We start from the raw sequence: 25,307 nt of genomic DNA on the forward strand, positions 1-25,307 counted from the left end.
AAATTAATTAGGGCCCCAGTCTAAAAGAAAGAGACAAAGGTGCACCCACAAATCTATGCAGAGTTACGACTTCCTAAAATTCACAAATGTTTACATAAGTATGCCCAGAAACCTTCAACATTTGCAGGTTTCCAGGCTTACTCGTAGCAAACATTTGTGGGATTTATTTCGGCATTAGTAAATATAAAACTATATATATTTGCTTTTGTGAAGGTGTATTTAAGCAAGAGCAAATTATCTTGTTACAAATGTGCTTCTTTTTTCTCCAAAGGGAGAATACTTTCCAACGGTGAATCTGCCTTCCCTAAGAAGGTTTTACTCCTGCCTTCGCCAGGAGTAAAATTTCAAACTTTTCCAGAGAGAGAAAGGGTTACAGAGAAGTTGGTAAATCCCCTTAAAACATTTAAGTCTGCAGGTGCCCAAAACCCACCGGGCATTTCAGTCTTGAAACGACCACTTCTCGTGTGTTTTCAGCACGTGGGCACATTTACTCACATGAAATCTTCATGCAAGTAAATTTTTACGGATTGCAAAACAAACTTTTACGCACGTAAGCCAAACTTACACACGTAAATAGCTTTAGAAATTGGGCCCATAACAGTTAAAATGTAAAAAGACCTTGTAGAGTTCATAAAGTAGTAAAATATAAATGTTCCAACATTAATAAATGGCTAGGGTAAATGCTCACAATTGTGGGAGCAATGGAACTGAGGCACGATGAGAAGAACTGAGATGCTCCAGATTTATAAGGTGATCAAGCGGAGAAGGCCAGACTATGAACGGTATTGAACCTCAGCCAGCAAAGCAGGCACTGGACCACAAGTATCATCTGGGTTTATTATTAAAAACATTTTGTCAAATGCTTGAAAATAAATTTGTCAGAGCAATTAACAAGACACTTTCTCAGAAAGTAGAGTAAGAAACTGAGCAATGGTACAATCAGAACAAAAATATATTCTGAATTCTGCTGTAATCTGTACTCCGGCATTATGAAAGAGCTGCCAGATACCTTTTTTTTGTATAGAGCAAATAAAAGTTATAAAAAAATCATTTCCTCCAGCACTCGAGCCTTCAACATACCATCCCAAGATAGAAATTCGACGTCTCTTGCTGCTTTTCAGGCCATCAGCAAAGAGCAGGGAGTCGAGCTGATGGTCACAGTCACCCAACGATATTTGTCCGCCCAACGTCCGAAATAAAACTTCCTTGCTTTCCGGATATAGCAATGACTCTCCTCAATTTCTCTATCACCCAGGGCAAGGTCCCCAACTCCTTTAAGGAGACAGTAGTGCTACCTCTTTTAAAACAAGCATTGGCATAGCCAATAGGTCTCGCCTTTGGGACCTTATAAGTGTTTAGCCATGCAACAGTTGCATAACTAAATACTTATAAGGTCCCAAAAGCGAGACCTATTGGCTATGCAAAGCGGCCGCGAAAGTGAAAGTAATCGCGGTAAAACGCGGCGCGCGCGTCCATGCACTGTGGCTCTAGGCTGGCCTGGTAGCACTTTTGGGAGCCCTCTCAATAAGTCTCGCCAGACCAGCGCATGCGCTGGGTCAGGCGAGACCTAAAAAGTTGGGGACGACCCCACTATACTTGAGAACTACAGACGTATTTATTTGCTGCCCTTTTTAGCTAAGTTACTAGTCTCTTGTAGCCCAACACCTTTGCTCCTTTTGGGACTCTCACCAGGCCAGTTTCCGTCCTGCGCATTCGACTGACAGAGTCATTCTCGCTGTTATGGACAAAATGAAGAAGGAAGCAGACAATGGGTCCACCCAGGCACTGGACCTGCTGGACCTCTCAGCAGCATCTGACACGGTCAATCATACTTTATTGATCGACTGTGTCAGTAATGCAGGACTGTGTGGCACTGCACTTGAGTGATTGACCTCCTATCTCAAAAATCTGATTCAGTCAGTCTCCCTTCCCCCATATCGCTCTGCCAAGGTCCCCTTGGACTGTGGTGTGCCTCAGGGATCGTTCTTATCCCCTCACTTGTTTAACCTCTACATACTTTACTACACTCTCTTCAGAAGCAAGATATGAAAATATTTAATTACGCGGATGACATGCAGCTAATTTTTGCGATCAACACTATAGAGTCTAAAGTACTCTTTCAAAACATCATACTTTATATTCGGGACTGGAAGAATTTTCATCAGTTAAAGTTAAACTCCGATAAAACTGAAGTGGTGGTAGCGAAAAATAACTCGAACCAATGGACCCCTTCTTTCTGGCCTTCAGAATTAGGCTCCTCCCCCAAGCTTAAGAGAGCGGTGAAAAGCCTTGGGATTCTTATTGATGAAGATGTATCTCTCAAACAACAGATTGTAGCTGTGTCATCCTCTTGCCATCTCCAACTTCGAAGAATAAGGAAATACGCAGATATTTTACAGAGAAAGGGGTCATTCAAAATATTGTCCTAGTGATATCGCGGATTGACTATGCATATGCCCTCTACTTTGGACTCCCCACTATATTAATTCACAGTTTGCTATTGGTGACAAATCAGGTGGCCTGGCTGGTCTTCTGCCAACCAGGACATTGCCACACTAAGCCACTGCTTTGAAAAGCTCCACTGGCTCCCCCTGGCCCAGAGGACCATCTTTAAAACAGCCTGTAAGATTTTTAAGGGTCTTCATGGTAAAAATCCAGGTTTGTATTGACCAAACTTCAGCGCCACATGCCTACTCGCCATCGGATATCTGCTCATCTAAATTTACTAAAGGTGCCAAGAAGCAAAAGGAAAAAGCTAGGAGGGGCCAGTTTTTCTGTACTGATTCCTCTTACATGGAATACCCTCCCCTTGGATGTCAGATCAGTAGCTAACTATAGGAATTTCAGGAGACTCTTGAAAACTTGGTTGTCCCAACAATCTTATGCCTAAACTGGTGATCGATGCTTCCTTCTGCTACCAGCTCCAGGAGTCCTTATGGTGAACGTGCGCTCTACAAGTGACATATAACATAACAGATACAGAAACCTACCATTATCAGAAAGCTGGCCTAAACTGATCCTATTTATAAACTGTGCCTCTGCATATGCGGAGTTTGTTAATATTTAAAGATTTAACACAACTAGATCCCTGATATATTAAAAGTCCTGTATAATCAGGGTGACATTAGGAGAGCCTTTCTAGAATGCAAACCCATACCTAGTATAATTCCTCACATAATAAGACTGGCCTTTATTAAAGACCTGACATGTTATGTTATGTTATGGTGTTTTATAAAGCGCGCGATTACCAAGTAGGTGTCCTGGCGCTGTCCACAAATCCTAAATTCTAAGCTGGCGTAGTTATTGAAACAACCAAGTTTTTAGAGCTTTCCTAAACTGGAGTAGATTCTCCAAATGTCTCAAATGGGGAGGTAGTTTGTTCCAGAGCTTGGCAGCCCCATAAGAGAAACTGCGTCCTCCCCAACGGACTTTTTTTATGGTAGGAATCGTGACAAGTCCGGCCTCTGCTGAACGAAGGTGCCGGGCAGGGACATACCTAGTAAGATGCTTAGTCAGGTAACCTGCGCCTTCACCCTTCAAGGCCTTAAACACCAAGCACAAGGATTTGAACTGAACTCTCTTGTGGATAGGCAACCAATGCAAGTCATGGATGGCCTTGGAAATCGGGGAGAACTTTGGAATACCCGTAAGTAATCTGGCAGCCGCATTTTGTAATAACTGCAGTCCATGCATAATGTGAACGCTTCCATAATTTGTCGCATCACTATATGGCACCAAATACGACAAAATGATTTTTTATTAACAAACAAATGGATTTCTGAAGCCTCTACTCTCGTGGATCATTAGATATTTTACAAGATTTCGCACACGCCCCTGAAAATGTAAACGTTCAGATATGGGGCTTTCATTTCATGCTCTATTACTGGTGTTGGATACTTATTTTGGGTGTGCTGGAGTTAATAAAAGTTCCTGAAGTGATGCAACAGGAGTGCTGTGGGAAGGAGCGATGTCCAAGAAAGGGAAAAAATAAAATATATGAAACATGCCCCGAGTCCTGCGAATGGCAGAGATGTAAGTGTGGCTGCTGCCAGCTGTCTGGATCTTTGAGGTTTAACAGTTGTTGGCAAACACCGGGAATAACAAAATAAAAAAGTGGTGAAGCACCACAGAAAGAAACCTCTGGGGAGAAAATTGAGTTAACCTCCAAAGAAACGAATCTGTCCAGCGATTGACAAGCCCTGTAAAGTCCACAAAGGCTACACTCCCCAAGAACTTCTTGTACAGTAACAAGCATTGGCAAAGCCAATAGGCCTCTCCTATGCAAGAGCTATAGGCGTTTGCAATATGTTTTAGCAATGTTGTACTCCAGAATGGCTGCTGTACGATATGGATAAAAGTTAGTGGGGTAAAGGAGAGTGGCGTGGAGTGTAGTGTAGTAAAGTGGAGTACAATGGAGTGGCGTACAGTAGAGTTGAGTGGCATGGAGAGGAGTGGAGTGTCATGGAATAGCGTACAGTGTTGTAGAGTACCGTGTCACAGAACAGAGTGGAGTAAAGTGGCACGAGTTGCACAGAGTGGAGTAGTGTTGTAGAATAGCAGAGTGCAGTAGAGTATCAGTGGAGCACAGTTTAATGGAGCAGAGCATCATAGAGTCGACTATCATGGAGTGTCGAAGAGTAAAGTGTAGTAGAGTGGCCTAGAGTGAATTGACGTTAGGTACAGTGGTGCAGAATAAACTGGTGTAGAGTTCAGTGACATACAGTAGAACGGTGCAGAGTAGATTGCAATGGAGTGGAGTGGCGCAGAGTGGAGTGGAGAGGTTCAGAGTAGAGTGGAATGGAGTGGTGCAAGGTAGAGTGGAGTGGTGCAGGAGAGTGGAGTGGTGCAGGAGAGTGCAGAGTGGTGCAGGAGAGTGCAGAGTGGTGCAGGAGAGTGCAGAGTGGTGCAGGAGAGTGCAGAGTGGTGCAGGAGAGTGCAGAGCGGTGCAGGAGAGTGCAGAGCGGTGCAGGAGAGTGCAGAGCGGTGCAGGAGAGTGCAGAGCGGTGCAGGAGAGAGTGGCGTAGAGTGCAGTCATGCAGAATAGAGTGTCAGAGTGCAGGGTCGTAGAGTAGTGTGGTGCAGAATAGAACAGAGTGACGTAGAGTGCAATGGTGTACAGTGACGTAGAGTGCAGTGGCATAGAACAGAATGTTGTAGAGTGAAGTAGCGTAAAGTGCAGAGGTGCAAAGTAGTTAACGCCGTAGGTGCAGTGGCTTAGGGTGCAATGGTTTTGAGTAAAGTGGTGTAGAATGCATTGGTAGAGTGCAGAGGTTTAAAGTACAGGAGCGTGGCATTGACTGCAGAGGTGTATAGTGCGGTGGCAAAGAGTAGCTTGTTTCAGAGTAGAGTGGAGTGGTGCAGGGTAGAGCGCAGTGGCGTAGAGTGGTGAAGAGTTGAGTGGCACAGCGTTGATTGGAGTGGCGCAGTAGCATATTGAGCATTGGCACAAAGTGCAGTGGCATAGAGTAGATTGTTCCAGAGTAGAGTGAAGAAGCTCAGGGTGACGCGGCGCAGAGTGGTTTAGAGTGGCATGGTGTAGGGTCGAGTGCCGTGGCGTCAAGTGGCATGGCGTAGAGTGGCAAGGTGTAGAGTGGCGTGGTGGCGTGGAGTAGAGTGGCATGGAGTAGGGTCGCGTGGCGTCAAATGGCAAGGTGTAGAGTGACGTGGCATGGAGTAGAGTGACGTGGCGTAGAGTGATGTGGCGTGGAGTAGAGTGACGTGGAGTAGAGTAGCATACAGTAGCATCGCGTAGAGTAGAGAAGCATCGCGTGGAGTGGTTTAAAGTGCAGTGGTGCATAGTAGAGTGCATGGCATAGAGCAGAGTGGTGCAGAGTAAAGCGGGGTAGAGTGAAGTAGCGTCAGAGTGCAGTGGTGCACAGTAGATTAGAGTGGTGTAGAGTGAATTGGCCCAGAGTGCAGTAGAGTGGCCTACCCTGGTGAAGACTAGAGTGACATAGAGTAGAGTGGCACAGAGTGCAGTGCTGCAGACTTGAGTGTCGTGGAGTGCAGTGGTGTAGAATAGAATGCGTTTGTTTAGAGTTGTGCAGAGTAAAGTGACAGTTCAATAGTGTAGAGTGGCGTAGAATCAATAGCCTTGAGTACAGTTTCGTTTAGTGCAGTGGAGCAGAGTAGACTGGCACAGTGAAGCTGTGTAGAATAGAGTGGTGTAGTGCTGAGTGGCATAGAGTGGAGCAGAGTGGAGCAGAGTGGACTGCAGTGGCATAGAGTAGATTGTTTTAGAGTAGAGTGAAGTGAAGTACAGTGCAGTGGTGCAGAGTAGATTAGAGTGGCGTAGAGTACAGTGGCGTAGAGTGGAGCAATGTACAGTAGAGGTCAGTGGTGGAGAGAGCAGTGTTGCCGAGTACAGTGACGCATAGTGAAGTGGAATGGTGCAGATTGCATTGACAGAGTAGAATGGTGAAGTAGCATAGAGCGCAGTGGCAGAGTGGTGCAGATTAGAATGGTGCAGAGAGCATGTGCGTAGAGTACAGTGGTGCAGAGTAGAATAGAGTGGTGTAGAGTGCAATGGTGTGGAGTGATGAAGCATGCAGTGGCATAGAGTCAAATGTTGTAGAGCATAGCGGCGTAAAGTGAAGTGGTGCAAAGTAGCTGGCATAGGTACAGTGGCATAGGGTACATTGGCTTTGAGTAAAGTTGTGTAGGGTGAATTGGCGTTGACTGCAGTGGTTTAGAGCAGAGTGGTGTAGCAGAGTGCAGTGGCGTAGAGTGGCGCAGCGTAGAGGGCAGTGGTTAAGAGTGCAGTGTCAAAGAGTAGATTGTTTCAGAATAAAGTAGAGTGGAATAGTGCAAGGCTGAATATAGTGGATCACGGTAGAGCGCAGTGGCATACAGTGGCGCAGCGTTAATTGCAGTGGCATGGAGTGGCACAGAGAGTGGGATAAAGTGCAGCGGAATAGAGTGCAGTGGAGTAGAGTAGATTGTTTCAGCGTGCAGTGTCGTGGAGTGGTGCAGGGTGGAGTAGTGGCAGAGTGCCGCGTCACAGAGTGGAGTAGTGTAGAGTAGAGTGGAGTGGTGCAGAGTACAGTATACAGACGTAGAGTGAAGAGGCGTAGAGTGCAGTGGTGCACAGTAGATTAGAGTGGCATAGAGCGCAGTAGAGTGGTGTAGTGGTGCAGAGTAGGGTGGCATAGAGGGGTTTGGCATAGAGTACACTGGCATACAGTGGAGTGGTACAGAGTAGAGTGCAGTGGCAGAGTGCCTTGTTGCAGAGTAGGGTGGCATAGAGTGGAGTGGCGCAGGATGGTGTAGAGTGCAGTCACAAACAGTGCAGTGGTGCATAGTAGAGTAGTGTGGGGCAGTGTGCATGGAGTGGAGTGATATTCAGTAGAGTGGAGTGGTGAAGAGAAAAGTGCAGTGGCGCCGTGTGTGGTGGAGTGGCGTAGAGTGGAGTGGTGAAAAGTAGAGTGCAGTGGCATTGAATGGTGCAGAGTAGAGTGGAGTTGGCAACGTGGAGCAAGGATGGTATGGTAGTATACTGTCATTACAGACATCTTCAAATTAAATAACCCTTACATTTGCACACCCAGTTTTACTGATAAAACGTATAGAGCGCACAAATGATGTATGGAACTGTCATTGCCTGGTGTATTGATTTGATCATAAGCACAGTTCATTTACAGAAAAATTGTGTTGTGTGCTACAAAAAAAACCATTGTAAAGCTTCCTTAGGCACTTCTCCAGAACCAGCATGACTATCACATAAACCCTTCAACTTTGACGTTGAAGAAAGAAAAATTAACACAAAGCTCCCTGGAAGACACAGCTTGACATTTGACCTCTGTCTTTGAATGAACGGCAAATGTGGCCAGATAAGAACAAGATTTAAAGGGCTGTTTACAAAAAGCGAGTTCAGTGAAGAATACAGTAAACACGGTTTAGGCAACAGGCAGAATGCATTCCTACGTCAACTTTCTGAAAGTTTCCAAGATGTCTTTAGCAAACCTTTCTCGTAGGCTGAGACCTAAAAAAGAATGCCTAAACAATGACTGACAGGTATCCTCTCTCAAGTAAGTGCAGTTTTGATGCATAGTCGGAATAGGTCCTCTAAAAGGCTCCTACTGTGAAAAGTCAGATGAGAATATTTAGGGACTCTGCTTGCGGACATCTGCGTCATGCCATACTTTATTTTTTCCAGTTTTCGTCTGGACGACCACATCTGCGAGCCCACTGAAGGTGGTCAAAGTTTTGCTTTTGTATCATTGTTAGAAAATAAGGCACTGCTGGACAGGGAGCACACGAAAGTGTAACCCCACGCACAGCGAGCGGTGGCTCACGCCAACTCACCAAACCATGGAGAGATTATTGACAGCTGAAACTGAACTTATGGCATAGGCTTTTTAGGTCGAGCCTGGGCAGCGAATGCGCTGCTCTGCAAGGCATGCTGTATTACGGTAGGGACTTGAAGCCCCACCCACATTTTTAATTGGAAACTGTGGCTTTTCATTGGCCAATAGGCTTAGTAGTCCCTCCTTAGGACCGCACTGTCTCTATTTGTAACCTCCCATGAGGACACTCCCTCTTACATGTGCCGTTACTCAGTAGGTTTTAATTATAGCCTCCGAACACTATTTTGCTAAATGGTTTTCTTCTGGCAGGACAAGCTCTCTCACAACACTTTCTTTTTTTAATTTTAAAATGGTGGCCCCGCCCCTTTTGGGTGCCGCCGGCATTATCGTGAAAGCGCATCTTGGGGCGCTTTTACAAAAAAAACATTTCTTTGTCAACTTGACAAACAAATGCTTTTCTTGTGAGACCATTCAAACAAGGGAAATTCGCTGGGAGCCCACAGATAGGAAAGAAAACTAAAAGAAAACTTTACTGTAGCTCTCCTGGGCTCAGCAGGGGAGCCAATACTATAATATTCACTGCACTACAGAAACTCACCCCGTAATGCGTTGCAGGGCCCTTTATTAAAAACACATTGTTGTCCATTAACTCAGCCTGTGGTGGTCCTAGTACAATGGGACCACCACAAAATCATTCAACGAGGCATGCTTTTCCTTTCCTGGTCATCATCTGGGTCCTCACCATAAGTTTTGGGGGGGGGGGGGGCAAAAGACACCTTTACCACTGCGAGATTAAATTTAAACCAACTTTCCCATAGTTGGAGCTAATGCTCTATAGCTGGGAGGATATGGTTAAGGTAACTGTATTGAAGTCTTATAAGGCCTAAGGGAAGGGTAAAGCCTTGTTAGTGAGGTTTTGTTTTCTATCGGTTGATTGTATGGTTATGGAATATTGCTTTTTATTATGCTGGTGAAATAAAATGAATATGTTCAATTGCTGCAACTATAGCCTATTCACCTACATTAACCGTGCCAATAGCTGCAAAATCAATTGCAAGACCTATTGCATTTCCACTGCTTTTTTAAATACAAGACTACTTATGTGCAATATCAATTCAATCACTAGTAGCTGGGTCCCTCCTCGCTTCACCTGTGTTTATATAGTGGTGCATGACATGGGACTAGTGCATATTTTAGGTTTTCTTTTTTGGTGCTCTAGTAGCTGTGCTTAAACGTGGAGTTGAGCAAAGAGGAATGAGATCTACATCTGGATATGCTGAAACCTTCCATCTGTGTGGGTGACTGATTCTTCTTGATTGATGGATACAGTCTGATAATGCTTTATGATGAGGGTGCAATCTGTTTGCTAACTTTCAGGCCTTACCTGGCCTTCCTGAATACCTGGTAATCCTGGATGCTTCATATTTTTGCGGGCAGAGTGTTTTGGATTTTCTCCACTTGAACAGAGAAAGATATCCCTTAATGTGAGTGTTATTGAAAAACGGTTAGTACATAAACCAGTTTAGAGAGCAGGGCCCGATTCGGATTGTATTGCTGAGGTTTCACTTAACATGTGATACAGCATCCTGGATGGTTTTATGGGCCATGCACAGCGTCTTTCTTGAAGGAGGAACATTTGGCTGTAGGCAGCCAGTGGAGTGCTTGAAGGTGTAGTTGCCTGGGTGCTGCATTGGTAAAACTGAGGCTTCCTGGTAAGTCTCTCTGCATAAACCTGAGTCACCTGCACTAGAGCAATGTTGGCCTGGACCTTCTGTTGAAAAACTAAGTATGAGAAAATATATCAGATCGTGTGCTTGGTGAGGTCGGCACTTCTGGTAACTTGGTTCGCCTTGAGAGATGACATACAGGTCCCAGTTCAGTATCCTTTCCGAGCTTCTCGACTTGCCTCAAGCACTATTATACTCCACGCAGTTAACCAATGTGCTCTGTTTGATCACTTGACCATCTTAGGGAAGTTAGATTGAGCAGTCAATGTGGCGGCAGGTTCGTAAGTCAGTTTGAGTTCACCTTGTGTGACTGCCGCGATAATGTGCCCTCAGAGCTGTACCTTATCAACAGACTTGGTTGTATGTGCATGTAGGCAATGTGGGGCACTTAAAAATAAGACTTTGCAGTACAGACAAAAACAACATGAGGCTTCTGGACAATCCTATTCTATGGGACTGAGATTGCAAGTGCTTTGCAGTCTCCGGAATCCTTGGCCATCACAGTTCTTTTGTGATTTCAGTAGTTGATAATGGTTCTAGTCAGAATGCTACCTTTGTATCAAATATTCTGCAGTCCGTCTGCCCTTTGTCCTAATTTCTCAGCAGCCATGCATGCAAGGAGAGACTATGCAGACGTATGTCCTTGTGGCAGGAAACCTACAGAATTTCAGCACTTAAAGTGAACTAAGATGCCCAGCCCACAAAAGATTTTCGATTTAGGGCACCAAAGAACTGGATTGAGAGTTAACGTTCCAATATCTAGTTTAGAGGAGCCACTTCTTGGGATCTAGTGATCAGTAAACATGGAGAGGTAAGGGGGTGCTGCAAACATTTCGATGGGCCCATTACAACTACCTTTCGTCCCCAAGTCAGCAATCAAACAGGCTACTAATGCTGGAAATGCTGTAGTAGTACAGGTAGGGGTTTAACCACTATGCAGTGAAAGTATATTTCGCATACCAGTGTCCCAATCCCCCTACACCAGTAGTCCTGCATTTTTCCCACTTCGGAATGGGACGTTACCAGGTTCATAATGCGGTTTCAAATGTAACACTTATTGCCCCACTTATGCTGTTTCTAGGCGCTGTAGTTAATAGGTAACACTACTGCCCAATTTAATGCTACTCAGTTTACAACCGTGGAAGGGCAGACTGCTCAGTTTGCCTTTTTTGGAGTTTTTCAGTTGGAGGGAGAAGGCGGCAGCTGCAACCCAAAGAGAGGGAGCGAAGATCAGCTGTGAGAATAAAACAAGCTGCGAGGGGCAGGTGGTGTTGTGGGAAAGACAAGGGAAATTAAGTGAACGGGGATCAGCGGCGAGAAGAGAGCGGAAAGACAAAGTAGTGCACTGAAGCAAAACGTATGGCTCATAGTTAAAGGGTCTGTCAAACACATTAGGGGGAGTAGTTCCTCATGAGTGGAAAAGTCCACAGGGAGGTGGAATAACAAAGCCGACCACCGGGATCTCAGGGGATCCGCAAAGTCAGATCTTAATGCCCTCACACACCTGGTAGGGTGTCATGCTTCATCATTGGGCGCTGCTCGTCAAACCGGCGCTGCAATGCCTGATGGGCATTTATGGTGTACAGGTACCTTGACTAAGTAAAAACAGAGGAGCTATCCTTTAGTAACAATTGTGAGAAGTTGGCCTGGTATATGCTGTCCACTAATTAAAGTGGGCAACCCTTATGATGTATGAGGTCAAGGATAACCTTTAGAAAGCTATCCTAGTGGTAGCTGTGAAGGGCTGCCTTCAGGTTTAATCTTGAAGGAATGTTAAGCAGCTTGTTTTACCAGAATATAACCTTTAGTATTAACTCAATGAAAGGAGAACCACACAGTAGCTATAAAAATATGTATTTATTGATAAAAAACTCTCAAGTATCCTATACACGAGGATACAACACAAAGCACACAATACTTTAGCAAAGAAACAGCTGTAAGCAGCACAATACACAGTGGGCTCCAGGGGGAGACCAAACCATATACTAAAATAGTGGTATAAGAACCACGACTTGAGTTGAGACAAGGTCTAGAGCAAGTAGAATCACTGGGACCCCAAAGAACCACCCAAGGTGAGTAGAAAGGGACCCCAGGGAGAACGGGTGCAGTGTGCTAACATGACCGCAGGCTCCGTACAATTCTATGGGGAAGTCCCGGTTACAATTTTGAAGTTTAAGGACCCTTCTCGGTGGACGTCGAGGAAACCCTTCGGAACTTAGGAGGTTGGAGAGCCACCCCACTCGTGGATACCGTAGTACCCGAGTTACCTATCTCAGAGGAGCCGGGTGCATAGACCTGGAGTGGTGTCAGAAACAGCCGTCGTTCTCAATGGAAGGCTGCGAAGAAGAGCTGCTGCCGGGAAGGAAGAAAGTGTCCGTAGGAATCCAAGGTTGAATTTGTGATGGAAGGAACCGGCAAGCAGAGGGGACAGAGTCTGGGTCACTTCAGGGTGACCAGGGGCTCAGTAGACGAATGCCCACTGATGTCGGGTGCTTCAGGTGAGAGGAAGGGATGCTTGACTCTGCAGCCACGGCGTCCAGGAAACGTTGAGGACGACCAGGAGCCAGATTCGAGCTGTCCCATGAAGGATGTCGAGAGCAGAGGGGTCAGGGTCCGGCTGGAGCACCAACAAGCCTCGGCAACGGCAACCCACGTAGGAAGGTCAAGCAGATTACGGTGTGGACCAACAAGGTCCAGGGGACATACCAAGCAATGGGGAGTCAGGGCACGTCTGGAGCAACCAGGAAAGCCCAATAGAATTCAAGATGACCCTCAAGAGGACCAACAGGTCGAATAATCAGGAGTCGCGAGGGGACATCAAAGAAGATCACAAAGTACCAGCCCACGGAGCACTCGGTGCGAGGAGGCCGGAGTTCTTTGGTGGGAATACAGCTCGAGGTCAGGACTACAGGGAGTCCAATCCACAAGCTCAGGAATCGCCAACAAGCATATGCACTTGCAAAAGTATGCGGTGCACAGGGGTTCGGGTTATGCGGTCCCCACGAGGGATACTGACCTCCAACTTGGTGAGAGGGCAGATCGACCTCAAGGAACTTCAGAACCCACTTCATGTGTTGCTGGAGCCTTGGAGTCCGCAGGCGCTCAGGATCAGCAGACCGGTCAATTGCGTTACGGTGCCTGTGACTGCAGGGGAGTGACTCCTTCACCCCAAGGGAGATTCTTCAGTTGTCCTTAGTGCTCCCTAGGTCCTGCACGGAGCCTATATGGTGCAAGGGCACAGACGATGCTTTGGACGGAGAGGGAGACAATGTCGGGCCCAGTCGAAGTCCAGCGAAGTACAGAGAGTCCAGGCGGCTGAAGGTCAGATGTTAATTGATACAAAATCTTGTCCTCGTAAAATCTAAAGTCTTACAGCCAGGTAAGCCCTAATGTGCCCACAGGAGAGGGTTGGACTGATTCGGGGGACCTTCCTAGGGGAGGGTCAGGAAAGAGGGGAGGTTACTCCCATGTCCTTTGCCTAGTTTCACACCAGAGCAGGAGCCAACGGCTCCCAGAACTGGTTTGAGCTGGACTATGCACATGGACAACAACTGTGCCCCAGGTGCACACTTTCAGGCACTTTGGAAGTGCACCCACCCAGCCCTAATACACTAAATCCTGTCTGGGAGGTGGTCACACCTCCCTGTGACAGGATGCCTATTGTGCTGCCTTCCTCTGCTCGAGCTTGGCTCAGCAGCAGGAGGGCAGAAATGTGTTTCTGGTCGGCAGCATCCATTTTGTTCGGGTTGAGAAGGCTGGTACTGGAAAGACCAGTGACCTCACGAAGCTCGCTTCAGAAGGGTGGAATCATATCTCCCACACCAGTTACCGGTGTGGAGGTATGATTCCAAGGTGTTTCATACCAAATACGACATGTTTTGTTTCAGCCGTTTGAGAAAGCATTTACAGCGAGGTTATAATGCACCTCTACCTATATGTCTGGCTGAGTCACAGGCAACCCGGGAGAATGTTCTCTGAAGGCTGCAGAGGGGAACTGCTCATGCCAGGGCACCCTCTCACGTAAAACCCAGCACCCTGCCTTCAGGATTGTTAAGGCTTGCTAAAGGGTTGACTTACAGGTTTTTAATGTACTGACCTATATAGTGAACCTATATCTAAAGTAGGTGGTGCAAGCACCAGCTTACACAGGCTGCAATGGCAGACCTGTAGTTCCATTTTGAATGGCCTCTCATGGGTGGCATAATACATGCTTCAGCCCATGGGAGGCCTCTGGGGTACCTACGGGGTACATGCGTACCATATACTAGGGACTTATAAGGGTACCCCAGTATCCAATCTGGAGTGTACCAAATTTCATGGCATAATGTTTCAAGGAGAAAGCAGATAGACTGGGGTCCTGATTAGAAAGATAACATCCAGACTTGTCAAAACAGTGTTACATCAAAGTGGGGGTAACCATATGAAGCAGATCCTACTTTCCTACAACAACGTACCATGATAGCTACCAATTAAAGTGCAAGAGTATGATCGACATGTTTCAAGCCTTCGGTTGCCAGGAGGGCCATATGGCATTTCATCAGGACCGAGAATGGAGTAATTCTACCTTATAAGACACCCTCTAAATAAAGGGTGTCCGTTTGTAAAGTACAATACCGCACCGGAATAGAGGCAGGGAGCGGATTCTACCCGGAGATATTGAGGTAATTGCCCCTTATGTAAGACAGAGGATCCCGGCGTAGCTGCAGGACAGGCGAAAAAGCGCAGGACATTATCCCTCGACCTACCCTCCTCCGTCTTCCTGTAGATAAGACCCTCCCACTCACATCTTCCGATTCTTCATAGTATATGATCAAAAGTGCTCCCACGTATTCGGTTGCAGAACATCCCGTTCCGCAGCGGGACGGGAAGAACTTTATGAAGAAGCATGCCACCAAGGCAAATCTTGGTAGGTGAGTTATTTTAAGAAAACTTTCTGTTTTCTACCTAATAGAAATAGTGGAAAGATAGTCCAAACAACACAGACGGACTGATGATGTTGCTTCTCTTTCGAAAGGTCTCCTATATTGACAGCTTGGGTCTGGGCGCTTGCTTCGGCAGTGGTCTGACCTGCAGGGCTTTAAAACAGTAGGATATCATAGGTATCGCAAGATTATGGGGCATCATGTACCCCAGAATAGTTTGCTCACATGCAAGAGATGTGGGAGCAGCATTACTTGACCTCTTTAGAGGAGGATGACAGGAGGTTGGCTAGCTTGTCTCCTCAGGAGCCTGCGACTGCATCACAATTCTGAGCTATACATCTTAAATACTTGCACCAGGCCTACTTTACTCATGACCGGCTTTGCAAGATGGAGTGGTGACCTCTCAGACTAGTTTTAGATGCTCACTCCAGTGGTGTTACTTCTGCCATCCTGTCTGTTGTTGAAAGAAAATAGTCCCCTTTTGGGAGGGAGTCCTCGGTTGCCTAGGAGAGCCAGGGGCTTCATATCAACCATAAATGACCATTACACATCACAGAAGGTGTACATGTTAACAGATACAAAACCACTTTACTGTGGTTGGGCCTTGTGATCGCGAAGAGGTAAATTTCTAGATTATGGAAGGCCCTGGAGCCTCCATCAAAAGAGATGTGCCAAAAGAGGATCGATGTAGGAGTCTGGAAGGCCTGTGTATGCTGCACTAGGCTGCCCACAGAACATTACTAGATCTGCAAAGACTGCTGTCTATTCAGGGGTATTCTCCTCAAAACCTGCGGCAGGCATCCTTGGACCGAGAAGCAATTGTCTTTGAAACCTCCTGGGGTTAGGGCAGGATTCGTCAGAGGGGATGAGTATTGTGAAGGGGATTGTATAATGTTACACTGATAAATTATATGGGCTCCGTTCTGATGGATAAATGCCAATGAACACCAATGCTGGGTTAATGTGACTGTACCTTTGTTTGTGATTGTGTGCAAAAAAATAAAATACGTTATAAAAAAGAACAGCCATAGGAACTTTAACCTGGACTCCACGGCTACTGGTGACGAAAGAACATTGTTTAAAGTAGGACCAGACCTACAGAGCTGGAGGCAAGCATGGGTTTCCTGAAGGGCTTTCCAATTAGGTGCATTTCGGACAAGGAAAGCGATATCCTTAATATGGACATGGAGGTTCAGGAGGTCTATTTGAAAGTCTTGGCTACATGGAGACTGTAGGAAGGTGGAATCTGACTAATGGTTGCCCCCAACTTTTTGCCTGGTATTTGAGTGGTTTTTGACTAGTCTGGCTGGGATCCTGCTATCCAGGACCCCAGCCTATCTGCTTTCTCCCTAAAACTAATGTGAAGTACCCTAGGTACAAACTAATTGGATGCTGAGGATGCCCTGACAGTCCCTTGTAGATGGTACCCTAGGTACCCTGGGCATGGGTCCCTCAGTAGGCCTACCAGGGCTGCAGCACTTATTGTGCCACCCTGGGACAGCCATACAAACTGACACCACCAGACCACTACTGTAGTCTGGGTAAGGTGGTGCTGGCACCCCTTACAGGGATATAGGTATCCTATATCCCACCCCATTACAACACATATACTCTCATAGGTCACCCCTATAGCAGGCCTTGGTAATCCTACAAGGCAGGGTGCTGAGGTATGTGTGAGGGGGGACCCCTACATGAGTAGGGCCTCTCTGCAACCTTCGTAAAATCGTTACTGGGTTGTTTGCAGTGTAGCCATACCATATACTCTTAACCGCATTATAAGTCTATTGCGATATCGCGATAACTTGAGAATGGCTACACAGAACCATATCGTGTTTCGTGTCAAACATGGACCCCCAGTCCAGCCATTGGCATGAGGGTACGATTCCCCCTTGCTAGAAGGGCGATATGGGAAAAGCGGTAGAATTTAGACACCAATTTAAAAGTGCACAAGTTTCACAAAATGGCTACTGCCCGCCACCTACACGACCCTGGCTGGCTGTTGCTGGGGAAAACCCCAGCCTCGCCAGCTGGACAATAGGGCTCCTGTGGCAGGGAGGTGCTAGCATCTCCCCAGACAGGATAATGTGGGTTGGAACAGGGTGGGTGCACCAAATGTCCTTTCAGAGTTGCACGTAGGCAGCTGCAAAGACCTAATTCTGCATACACAGCTTGGAACCGGTTCAGGGGCATCCTGCCCCTCGCCCAGGCGGGATACACACAAAGGGGAGAGGGTGTAACCACCCTTTCCCGCCTCACCACTCATTGGTGGACACTACTCTGGACACTCCCCTAATCTTGGGGATAAAGGTGAATAACGTGGCCCCAGAGCCTCAGATTAATTTGGAACTTCACAGAACCGACCTTCGACGAACTGCTGCCCAGCTGACTGAAGAAATCTCCCTTGGGATAAAGGAGTTATCCCCCTGCTTGGCAGGCACCTGAAACACTGCAAGTGACCCGGTTGGAACCTCGCTGCTCCAACGGACTTCGACGACTTCCAGCACCCTTGAGGTGGGTTTCCAGCGCATCCCAGAGGCCAGTGAGTGTGCTCAACGAGTTTGGGCACCGTGGACCGCATGGGTGCCGAGATCCCCAATACCCCAGGACACCGGTCACCTCTTGCATAGCACACGACCCTGACCAGTGGGGAAGCTGTGCTTTGGCCCGTCTACGAGCCAACCACTCTACAGCAATTGTGTCAAAGATCGGCGCCCTAGTCCCCTCCGGTGGCCCGTGGGTGCCCTTTTACGCACGCCAAATTGCCGCCTCCCGCGGTCTCCTGTCTCTCGACTTGTGGGCCCTAGCAGAGGTCTATCTTTGAAAACAAGAGTTCCCCTGGATGCTCCAGGTCTGCTCTAGAGTCTCCTCGAAGGAGACCTCTCCCAGACCTCGTGGGTCTGCACTGTAGCAGATTTGTTCATTCTTCGTGGGTTGCGGTTGCCAAGGCTTAGTGGATCTAATCCGGACACTAACACCGCAGCGACCCTCATCCGACGTGGGACAGTCGCCCTTCGGAAGCTGGCCTTCCTTGAAGCCTCCCGGAGCCCGTGGCTGCAGATCCAAGCAACAGCACCTCTCACCTGAAGCACCCGACATCGAAGGGCTCCTTGCTTTGAGCCTCCTGGTCACTGTGCCGTGACCCGGACTCTGTCCCCTCTGCTTTCAGGTTCTTCTCTACATTCTTCACATCTTTGATCTGCACGGCATCATCGACGCTTTTGGCTAGCAGAACTTTTGACTATTTTCCAATTGAAAATCAGCCCGCGACCCGACAGCAGTAACGACCTATGCACCCGGCTTCCCTGGGGCAGGTAACAGTGGTACCTCGGTACTCTCGTGGTTGTGGGCATCTCAAAAGCTTAAGTCTAAAGTTTTAACTTGGCACTCCTGCTAGAAGTATTTTTAAACTGTTTATTTCCAACCGCAACATTCTCCATAGGCTGTAATAGAGATCCCGATAGCAGCTACTTGCACTGCACGCGTTTCCCGTGGGTCCCCTTCCTCATAACTGTGGGTGGATTCTGAAGGGGCAAGCAATCCTGAATGCCCTAGGCATTGCCTGTAGAATGGTCGTGGTTCTTATACCACTTTTTTGATATATGGTTTGGTCCCCCCCCTGGGGCCCATTGATTTCGGTGCTATTTATTGTGTTTATAAATGCTTGTTTGAAGTGTAACTTTGCCACTAGTCACATAAAGGGACTGTGGGATTCTGTCTAGAATAAATACATATATTTTATATATATACCTGTGTGGGGTACTCTTTCATTTGGTTATTCAAGAAGTTATTATGGTAAAACAATAAGCTTAACACTCCTTCAAGACTTAGCCTGAAGGCTGCTCTCCACAGCTACCACTAGGATAGCTTTCTTTAAAGGTTGTCTTAAACCTATCATCAATAAGAGTCGAATTGGACTGGTGCAAGGTGTCCCTATAACTAGGAACAGCATATGCCAGACCAACTTCTCACAGAGACAGAGAAAATACCAAGACCGAACTGTTTCTCTGCTGATTTTTTTCAAGTCCTATTCCAGCCTAATGGGTCATTATCTACAAGCATTACATATCGTCCCTAAGGAGAACTACCACAAGATTTAAGACGAGTGGTCATTACTGTAATACTGAAACTGGGACCACACACTGATTGATCTCATATTTTTGTGTAGTCGAAGGAACTCAACAAGGTCCCAGCAAAACGCTGGGCAGTGCTGATTTGCTCTCTGATACACTATGACCACAGTAACTTTATGCCACCACGCAAGGCAACAAGACAAAATATTCAGAGCCTTAATAATGCAATGGCACTAGGACAGCGACTTAGCGCACTGCTCACGGTGTTTCAAACTTGCTTTGAAAAGGAATTTGATAACATGATCTGGGAATATTTGTTTGCATGCTAAAGAGACTGAGCCTGGGGCCGGAGTTCTTGGCCTACACCTGACTTCTCTATATGGAGCCAAATGCAAGAGTATGTGTAATTAACTAGCTCTCCGAACCATTTCCTAAACCGCGAGGCACACAACAGTGCAGTCACCTACAGCCATATTTATCTCCTATAGCAACAGAACCATTGGTCAAAAAACTACAAAGTAACAATGGTATTGTATTGTTTAGATATACACCGGAGGTGGAAGACCAAGTAGCAATATATGCCAAAGGATATACAGGGGCCACTGTCCGCCAGACCGGTCAGACCATATGCTATGCAGATACTGAATGACTTTAAAATCTATTCAGGGTTTTGAGTTAACTGGACAAAATTCAGTCTCTACTTCATTTGGACGGCGGGAGGGTGGGGGGGCGATTGTCTCACCTGGTCATGGTTACTGGCTGCAAAGAAGAGGCTACAATACCTTGGAATCAGTCAGTCAAACAAGCTTTATTCGACAATTAGTCATAAAAGCAAATTAAAAAACATGTTATTATAAAAATATTTTGTATCACTATCATTGTGCAAAACATGATTATAAAGCTTGTTTAGAAAATATGATTAAGTCATCATGACATTTGGAAAAGGTCCATAAAATAACAAAAAGAAGATTAGTATCTATCACTAAGAACAACCTCTAAAAACAAGCACCATTAAAAAACTCTACTGCTGGATGTTAAACTTTGGTCCTGGTAAATCGGCCCAGCATTACTAATTGAGTACATTTTTGGCAAAGTTTAGCTGTAGATCGCCTGGTACAGGTGCAAAGTAGCATATTCCAGATCGATAGGGATTGCGACCTAATGGCCCATGACCAACCTAAAAATTTTGGTACAGCTGTAAAGATTGGGATGGAGGAGTTTGTGCGTAAGATTCTTCCCGCTTCTTCGCTACTACTAGTGCAGAGTGATTTACAGATTGGCGCCAGCCATGCCCGGCGAGGAGCGGCATAAGCTGGACAAACAGCATATGCGCCACCGACTCCTCATGGGTTTGACATAGGGTACACTTGCTGTTGCTGGTTTTTGATCATCTGGCTGTGAAAACCCTGGTGGGCAGTGAACCCGCCCTTAACTGGAAATATAATTTTCTGTCATGTGGTTTGGTTATTATGTCCCAGTATGGTTCAAAGCTCGGAATCCGCTTGGCTTCCAAAAAGATTCCCGGGAGAGATGAAGAATCACTATTTCTTAGTGTTTTGTGCGTGTCCATCTCCCAGTACTTCTCTTTCAGGATATTTTTCGACGGGAAGCAAGCCGTGTCTAGTTCTTCCCAGAGTGTCTTCATGCCTATACTTATTAGGGCATTTCTAATTTCTCTTACCCATCTTATTTTGTGAAATGTGTCAGCTTTATGTCCATGAAGCCCGCAGCATAATGGTTCAAATCGGGTGTGGTCCACAGCCTGCGTCAATATAGTAAAGGGGGTAGTTTGGCAACCTCGGCCAAAGGCTTTCTTCCTAGATCATAAAGTAAGGGACACACTGGGGTGCTTTGGGGGAGGTTTGTGATGTTACGCAAAAACATAATTTTTGCAATGGTAAGGTTGCACAGGTTTACATACCCCCAAAGCTCAGCTCCATAGAGTTCGGAATTGACCACCTTCATGTTGTATACCTGGAGCACTGGACTGATTGGTTTGGTCAGTGAGGTGTTGTACTCCCGGTTTAGCACTCCTGACAATTGCCGATGCTTGCCTTGGAATCTTTATTTCAGACAATGCAGCATGGATGTGGGAGCATGTTGCACCCTTGATGGAGGCACTTAAAAGAGAACTTCTGGGTTGATTACTGTTACAGATATCCATGCTGCAAAGGGTAGAATAGGTCAAATGTTCATGTTCAACAAGATTCTGTACATACTTCAAAACATAGGTCACAGTAAACCACCCCGATTATTTAAATGCTCCTTTCCAAATGATGAGACCCTTAACATGAGGGTGGCCTCTGTATGGGAGACTTTATAGCTTATTAGATGTCGCCCATCATAGTCCTTAATAACTGTCTTTTTGACGTGGACGCAGTTCTTGCTTATAACAGTGTAGGAAGGCACAACCGAATACATCTCCTGTATGGAGGACATGTACCCTACCAGCTACTAGAAATGTGGTGAAGTTGTGGGTGGGAGGGTAAGAGTCAATCAATTTCAAGTCTTTATTTCGATTTACATCATAAAAGACAACAGAAAATGTTATAGACAATAAAAAAAAAAAAAAAAAAAAAAAAAAAAAAAAAAAAAAAGAAGAAGGGTACAAAAAACAAGGGAGGGGACCAAAATCTCAACGCAGACAGCCAGTGTGACATACATAGCAGCGACAATTATAAATAAGTAAATAAATATCTCATTTGTTAAAAACCCATAAGTGTTAAAATTACCAAGTTATCCAATGAGTCGTAATTTATGAGCACGAATAATCCAAGTCCAGTGGAGGAATTTTGCAACAGCAATAGTCACAGATTGAGATGTATTTGTTTTAAGGCACCGCAAAGCCTCAACACCTGACCGAAAACCCATTAGGAGACAGATTGGTTTAAGCCAGACCCGTCTTGGAATTTTATACTCCGGACAGACAAATAAAATATGCACAATGTTTTCCAGTTGTGCTGGACAGAAAGGGCAGTCAGGGTTAAGGCCTTTTCGCCATTTGGCGACAAAAAGATTTACTGGAAGAGTGCCCACCCTGAATTGATGGTATCGTTTTCTGTCCTCCACAACTGTAATACAGTCCCAATAATTTTCAGGGTAAGAGTCACTTTACACGATGAACTAGACAAAGAAACTAATCCAGCAAACTACACTCTAAACAGGGGAATATCTGCCAAACGTCAAGGCACTGAAGGGATTTGAGGAGTGGGATACATTAGACTTTATCACACATGGGAATATACCTACATATACACTAAAGTGATACTTTACAGGAGGAACTAGCCCTACTTAGAACACAATTTGTTTGCTACCTACTTCATCATGCACTGTAACTATACCCACCCCACCAAGAAAACATTCCAGAGTTTGATCCACTAGAAGCAAAGCTTACCAGATTCGAAATACCCACTAAAAAAATATGACGATCATCTACAGAACATTGGAGAAAAAACACATCTGACACATTTCAGGGGGGGGGGGGGCTTGGTGGGGAGGGGGGTTAGACTTTGACCTCCTGGAAAAGGCAGAGTGCCAATCTACCTCAATGGCACCGGGACAAACAAAAGTATTGTTTACTTAAAAATGGATTGACTTTCTATAGCTTTAGGATTCCTTTCCTATCAAACTGTGGAATATCTAAAAGCTAGATAATGCCGCACTATACCAAATAATCGAAAAATATGGCTCATTACTGGCCTCTGTCTTTCCCAATAATCTGGTCCCTAACTGCCACATAATATGCACTTATGGAAGTAAAAAGATGATGCGCTCTTAGAAATACTGTGCCAGGCCACTGTCACGCCCAAGCTGTTGGTCCAACAATGTACAATGAATCGGTCCAGTGGCTGGCCCCGAACAAGCTTCCGTTTAATCACTGTTACCGTTCAGCAGTCTCCAAATAAAAAAAAGTAGTAATAATGATTCCAATAAGTGAAGAAATAATCAGCCTTTGGTCGATAAAGGGTAAATTGCTCCTGTGCTGGTTGTATGTTCATGGAAACAGACCCCCACGTGCAGGGGCCGAAACTTCACTTTTCACTGTAACATGAGTATGCAGCAAACAACCAATGCAGCGAACGCAAACTACATCTGCAGCAGAAACGGCCCTCTGCACAGCCATTAAAAGTTTGCTCGTTATCACCGCTTGCTTGCTCCCCACAACTCTCTAGAAACTATCGCGTTGGACAGAGGCCCACGGATGCCAAGTGGTTGGATCTCGGGACTAACAACAATCGGTACCTGGCAGTTTCCCCGCCAAGCGCTTGCCGCGCCCCGGCCCCGGAGCAGCTGCAGCAGGAGGCGCGTGCTGAGGATCCTGCAGCTGACGGACATGCCCAGGAGCAGGGGACTACCGAGGAGCCTACTCCTTCTGCGTCGGCAGGAAGTGGTGGGAAGGGAGCTCAGGGGGTTCCGCCTCCTCTCGCCGCCCACTGTAAGCCGAGGGACTCGCACAGCAGCACCCGCCGGGGTCAGGACAAGGCTTGTTTCTCTCGAGGTTGCTGCTTTCCCCACACGAAGGGCAGCGGAGGAAAGGCGGTGCCAGGCTCTGCATTCGTCGAGGGGGGGGTCTGAGGGCCGGGTTACGGCCTCTCCCAGCGTGGCCATCTTGGGCTGGGACGCTCGTCGTTTCTCCTAACGGGACCTGTCAGTTGACGGAGAATGTTTCCAAACGAGAGTACATGTCTCCGACAAGTTTCTCACCAAGAATATCATCATGGAAGTGAAGGAGATCTGGATGTTTATCCTTTACAAATAAGTTGGTTAGGTGGTAATTTTTAAATTAAGGAAAATGGAAACAAATATAACGGTTTAAACAAAAATACAGTCACACATTTAGCGAGACGCATGTAAATGATCATTTTCAAATTACTGCGGTGCATAGCGAGGACGAATGTTCTGTGAGGCTGCAAAGCCCTATTGATAGCAATTCGCTTTCCTTTTTATGTACACCTTGGGAGTGGGGGCGTGTCATGAAGATTCGGGCTGGCCCCACCCAATCACCTCGGATTTGTCAGATAAATGGGCAAGTAATGGTGACGTAGTTGAGCAAATAAATCCAGGAGCTACACGTGCAATTGGGTAAATTTATACTTTGAGCTTAGTACTGCGTCGGACTAGAACAGAAATTAGGTTCGCCACCAAAATGAAAGTGGCCCACCCCCATTGGTGAATTACATAGCTAAACAAGCATTGGCATAGCCAATAGGTCTCGCCTTTGGGACCTTAAAGTATTTAATTATGCAGCACAATATCCTTGGTGCAACATCAACTGTTGCATGGCTAAACACTTATAATGTCCCAAAGGCGAGACCTATTGGCTATGCCAATGCATGTTTTTTTATATGTAATTTGAACTATACATTTAACTTATTGTATTAGCTCAAAAAATATAATCATCTGATCTTCTCTTTTAATGATTTTTCACGATTCTATTTGTACGTGTCCTTTGAGACCAAATATTTTGCAGAATAAAGTTTGCTTGCTGAATAATTGGGTTAGATTGATCCGTCAAAAAGGTGAGTTTGGAACAGCATGTCACAATTTTCATGAGCAATTATATCAGGTACGTGGTGGTGCATATGTTCAGTGCGGAAATATTAAATCACATTTTGAAAGTGATGAGACTACTTTATAGGAAACAGAGTCAGAGGTGGGCGTATTGTGAGTTAAAGTGGTACTGCGAATGGGATGACGGGCAAAGGATTCCTTGTGCAAGTACGTATAGACGTGTGGAAGGGGCGGTGCAAGCCTCCAAGGGCATAATTATGTATTGTTTGCAGCAGCAGAGACGTCTGAGACGAAGTGGTAATAATGGAACAAAAGAGGTGTTTCAGGAAAGGTGATGTGTTTTGTCCCTGAGGAGCGGTAGGCGCTTACTGTTGGCTTTGTGCTGTAACACATATGCCAGGCTGACAGGGTAGAAAGGTCTCCTGAAAACACAATATTGACATTTTGGTGGCAATATGCAAGTTTGGACAAAGATCTAGAAACAGCATTGACTTCAGAGGCGAGGGAGAGCGCGCAACAGGGGTCCAGCACACAGTACAGCTACACTCTCTTGCGTGGGAGCAGGGACAGGTATCACGGACACTCACTTTGCAAACTCTCGCTAATCCCAAAGAGATCGGTCACTCCGCGGGGTCCCCTTACCTCCGCCACCATTGAAGTGGAATCGTTGTACATCTCAGGTCTTCAGTAGATTGCAGCTCAGCCTGCTCCGTTCCGAACCTCCCTGCCTTCCCGGCAGTCAACGGCCCTGGCTCCCAGCCAGGCTGTGCA

General features: G+C 46.2%; 1 protein-coding gene across 2 annotated transcripts in view; it reads right to left on the minus strand.

The window, feature by feature from the left end:
• GRSF1 (G-rich RNA sequence binding factor 1) overlaps positions 1-23,641 on the minus strand; it is a 300,991-nt gene extending 277,350 nt beyond the window's left edge. The window contains exon 1 of one of the 2 annotated variants that reach the window (XM_085640993.1): positions 23,268-23,641. In XM_085640993.1, coding sequence (XP_085497119.1) covers positions 23,268-23,633 — 366 coding nt within the window. In that variant the 5' untranslated portion in view covers positions 23,634-23,641. The remainder of the gene's footprint in view (positions 1-23,267) is intronic. The other variant, XM_085640994.1, reaches the window with a different exon arrangement.
• Between the last annotated feature and the right edge of the window lie 1,666 nt (positions 23,642-25,307).

The sequence above is a fragment of the Triturus cristatus genome, chromosome 2_2, assembly GCF_964204655.1.
Source record: "Triturus cristatus chromosome 2_2, aTriCri1.1, whole genome shotgun sequence".
Lineage (NCBI taxonomy): Eukaryota > Metazoa > Chordata > Amphibia > Caudata > Salamandridae > Triturus > Triturus cristatus.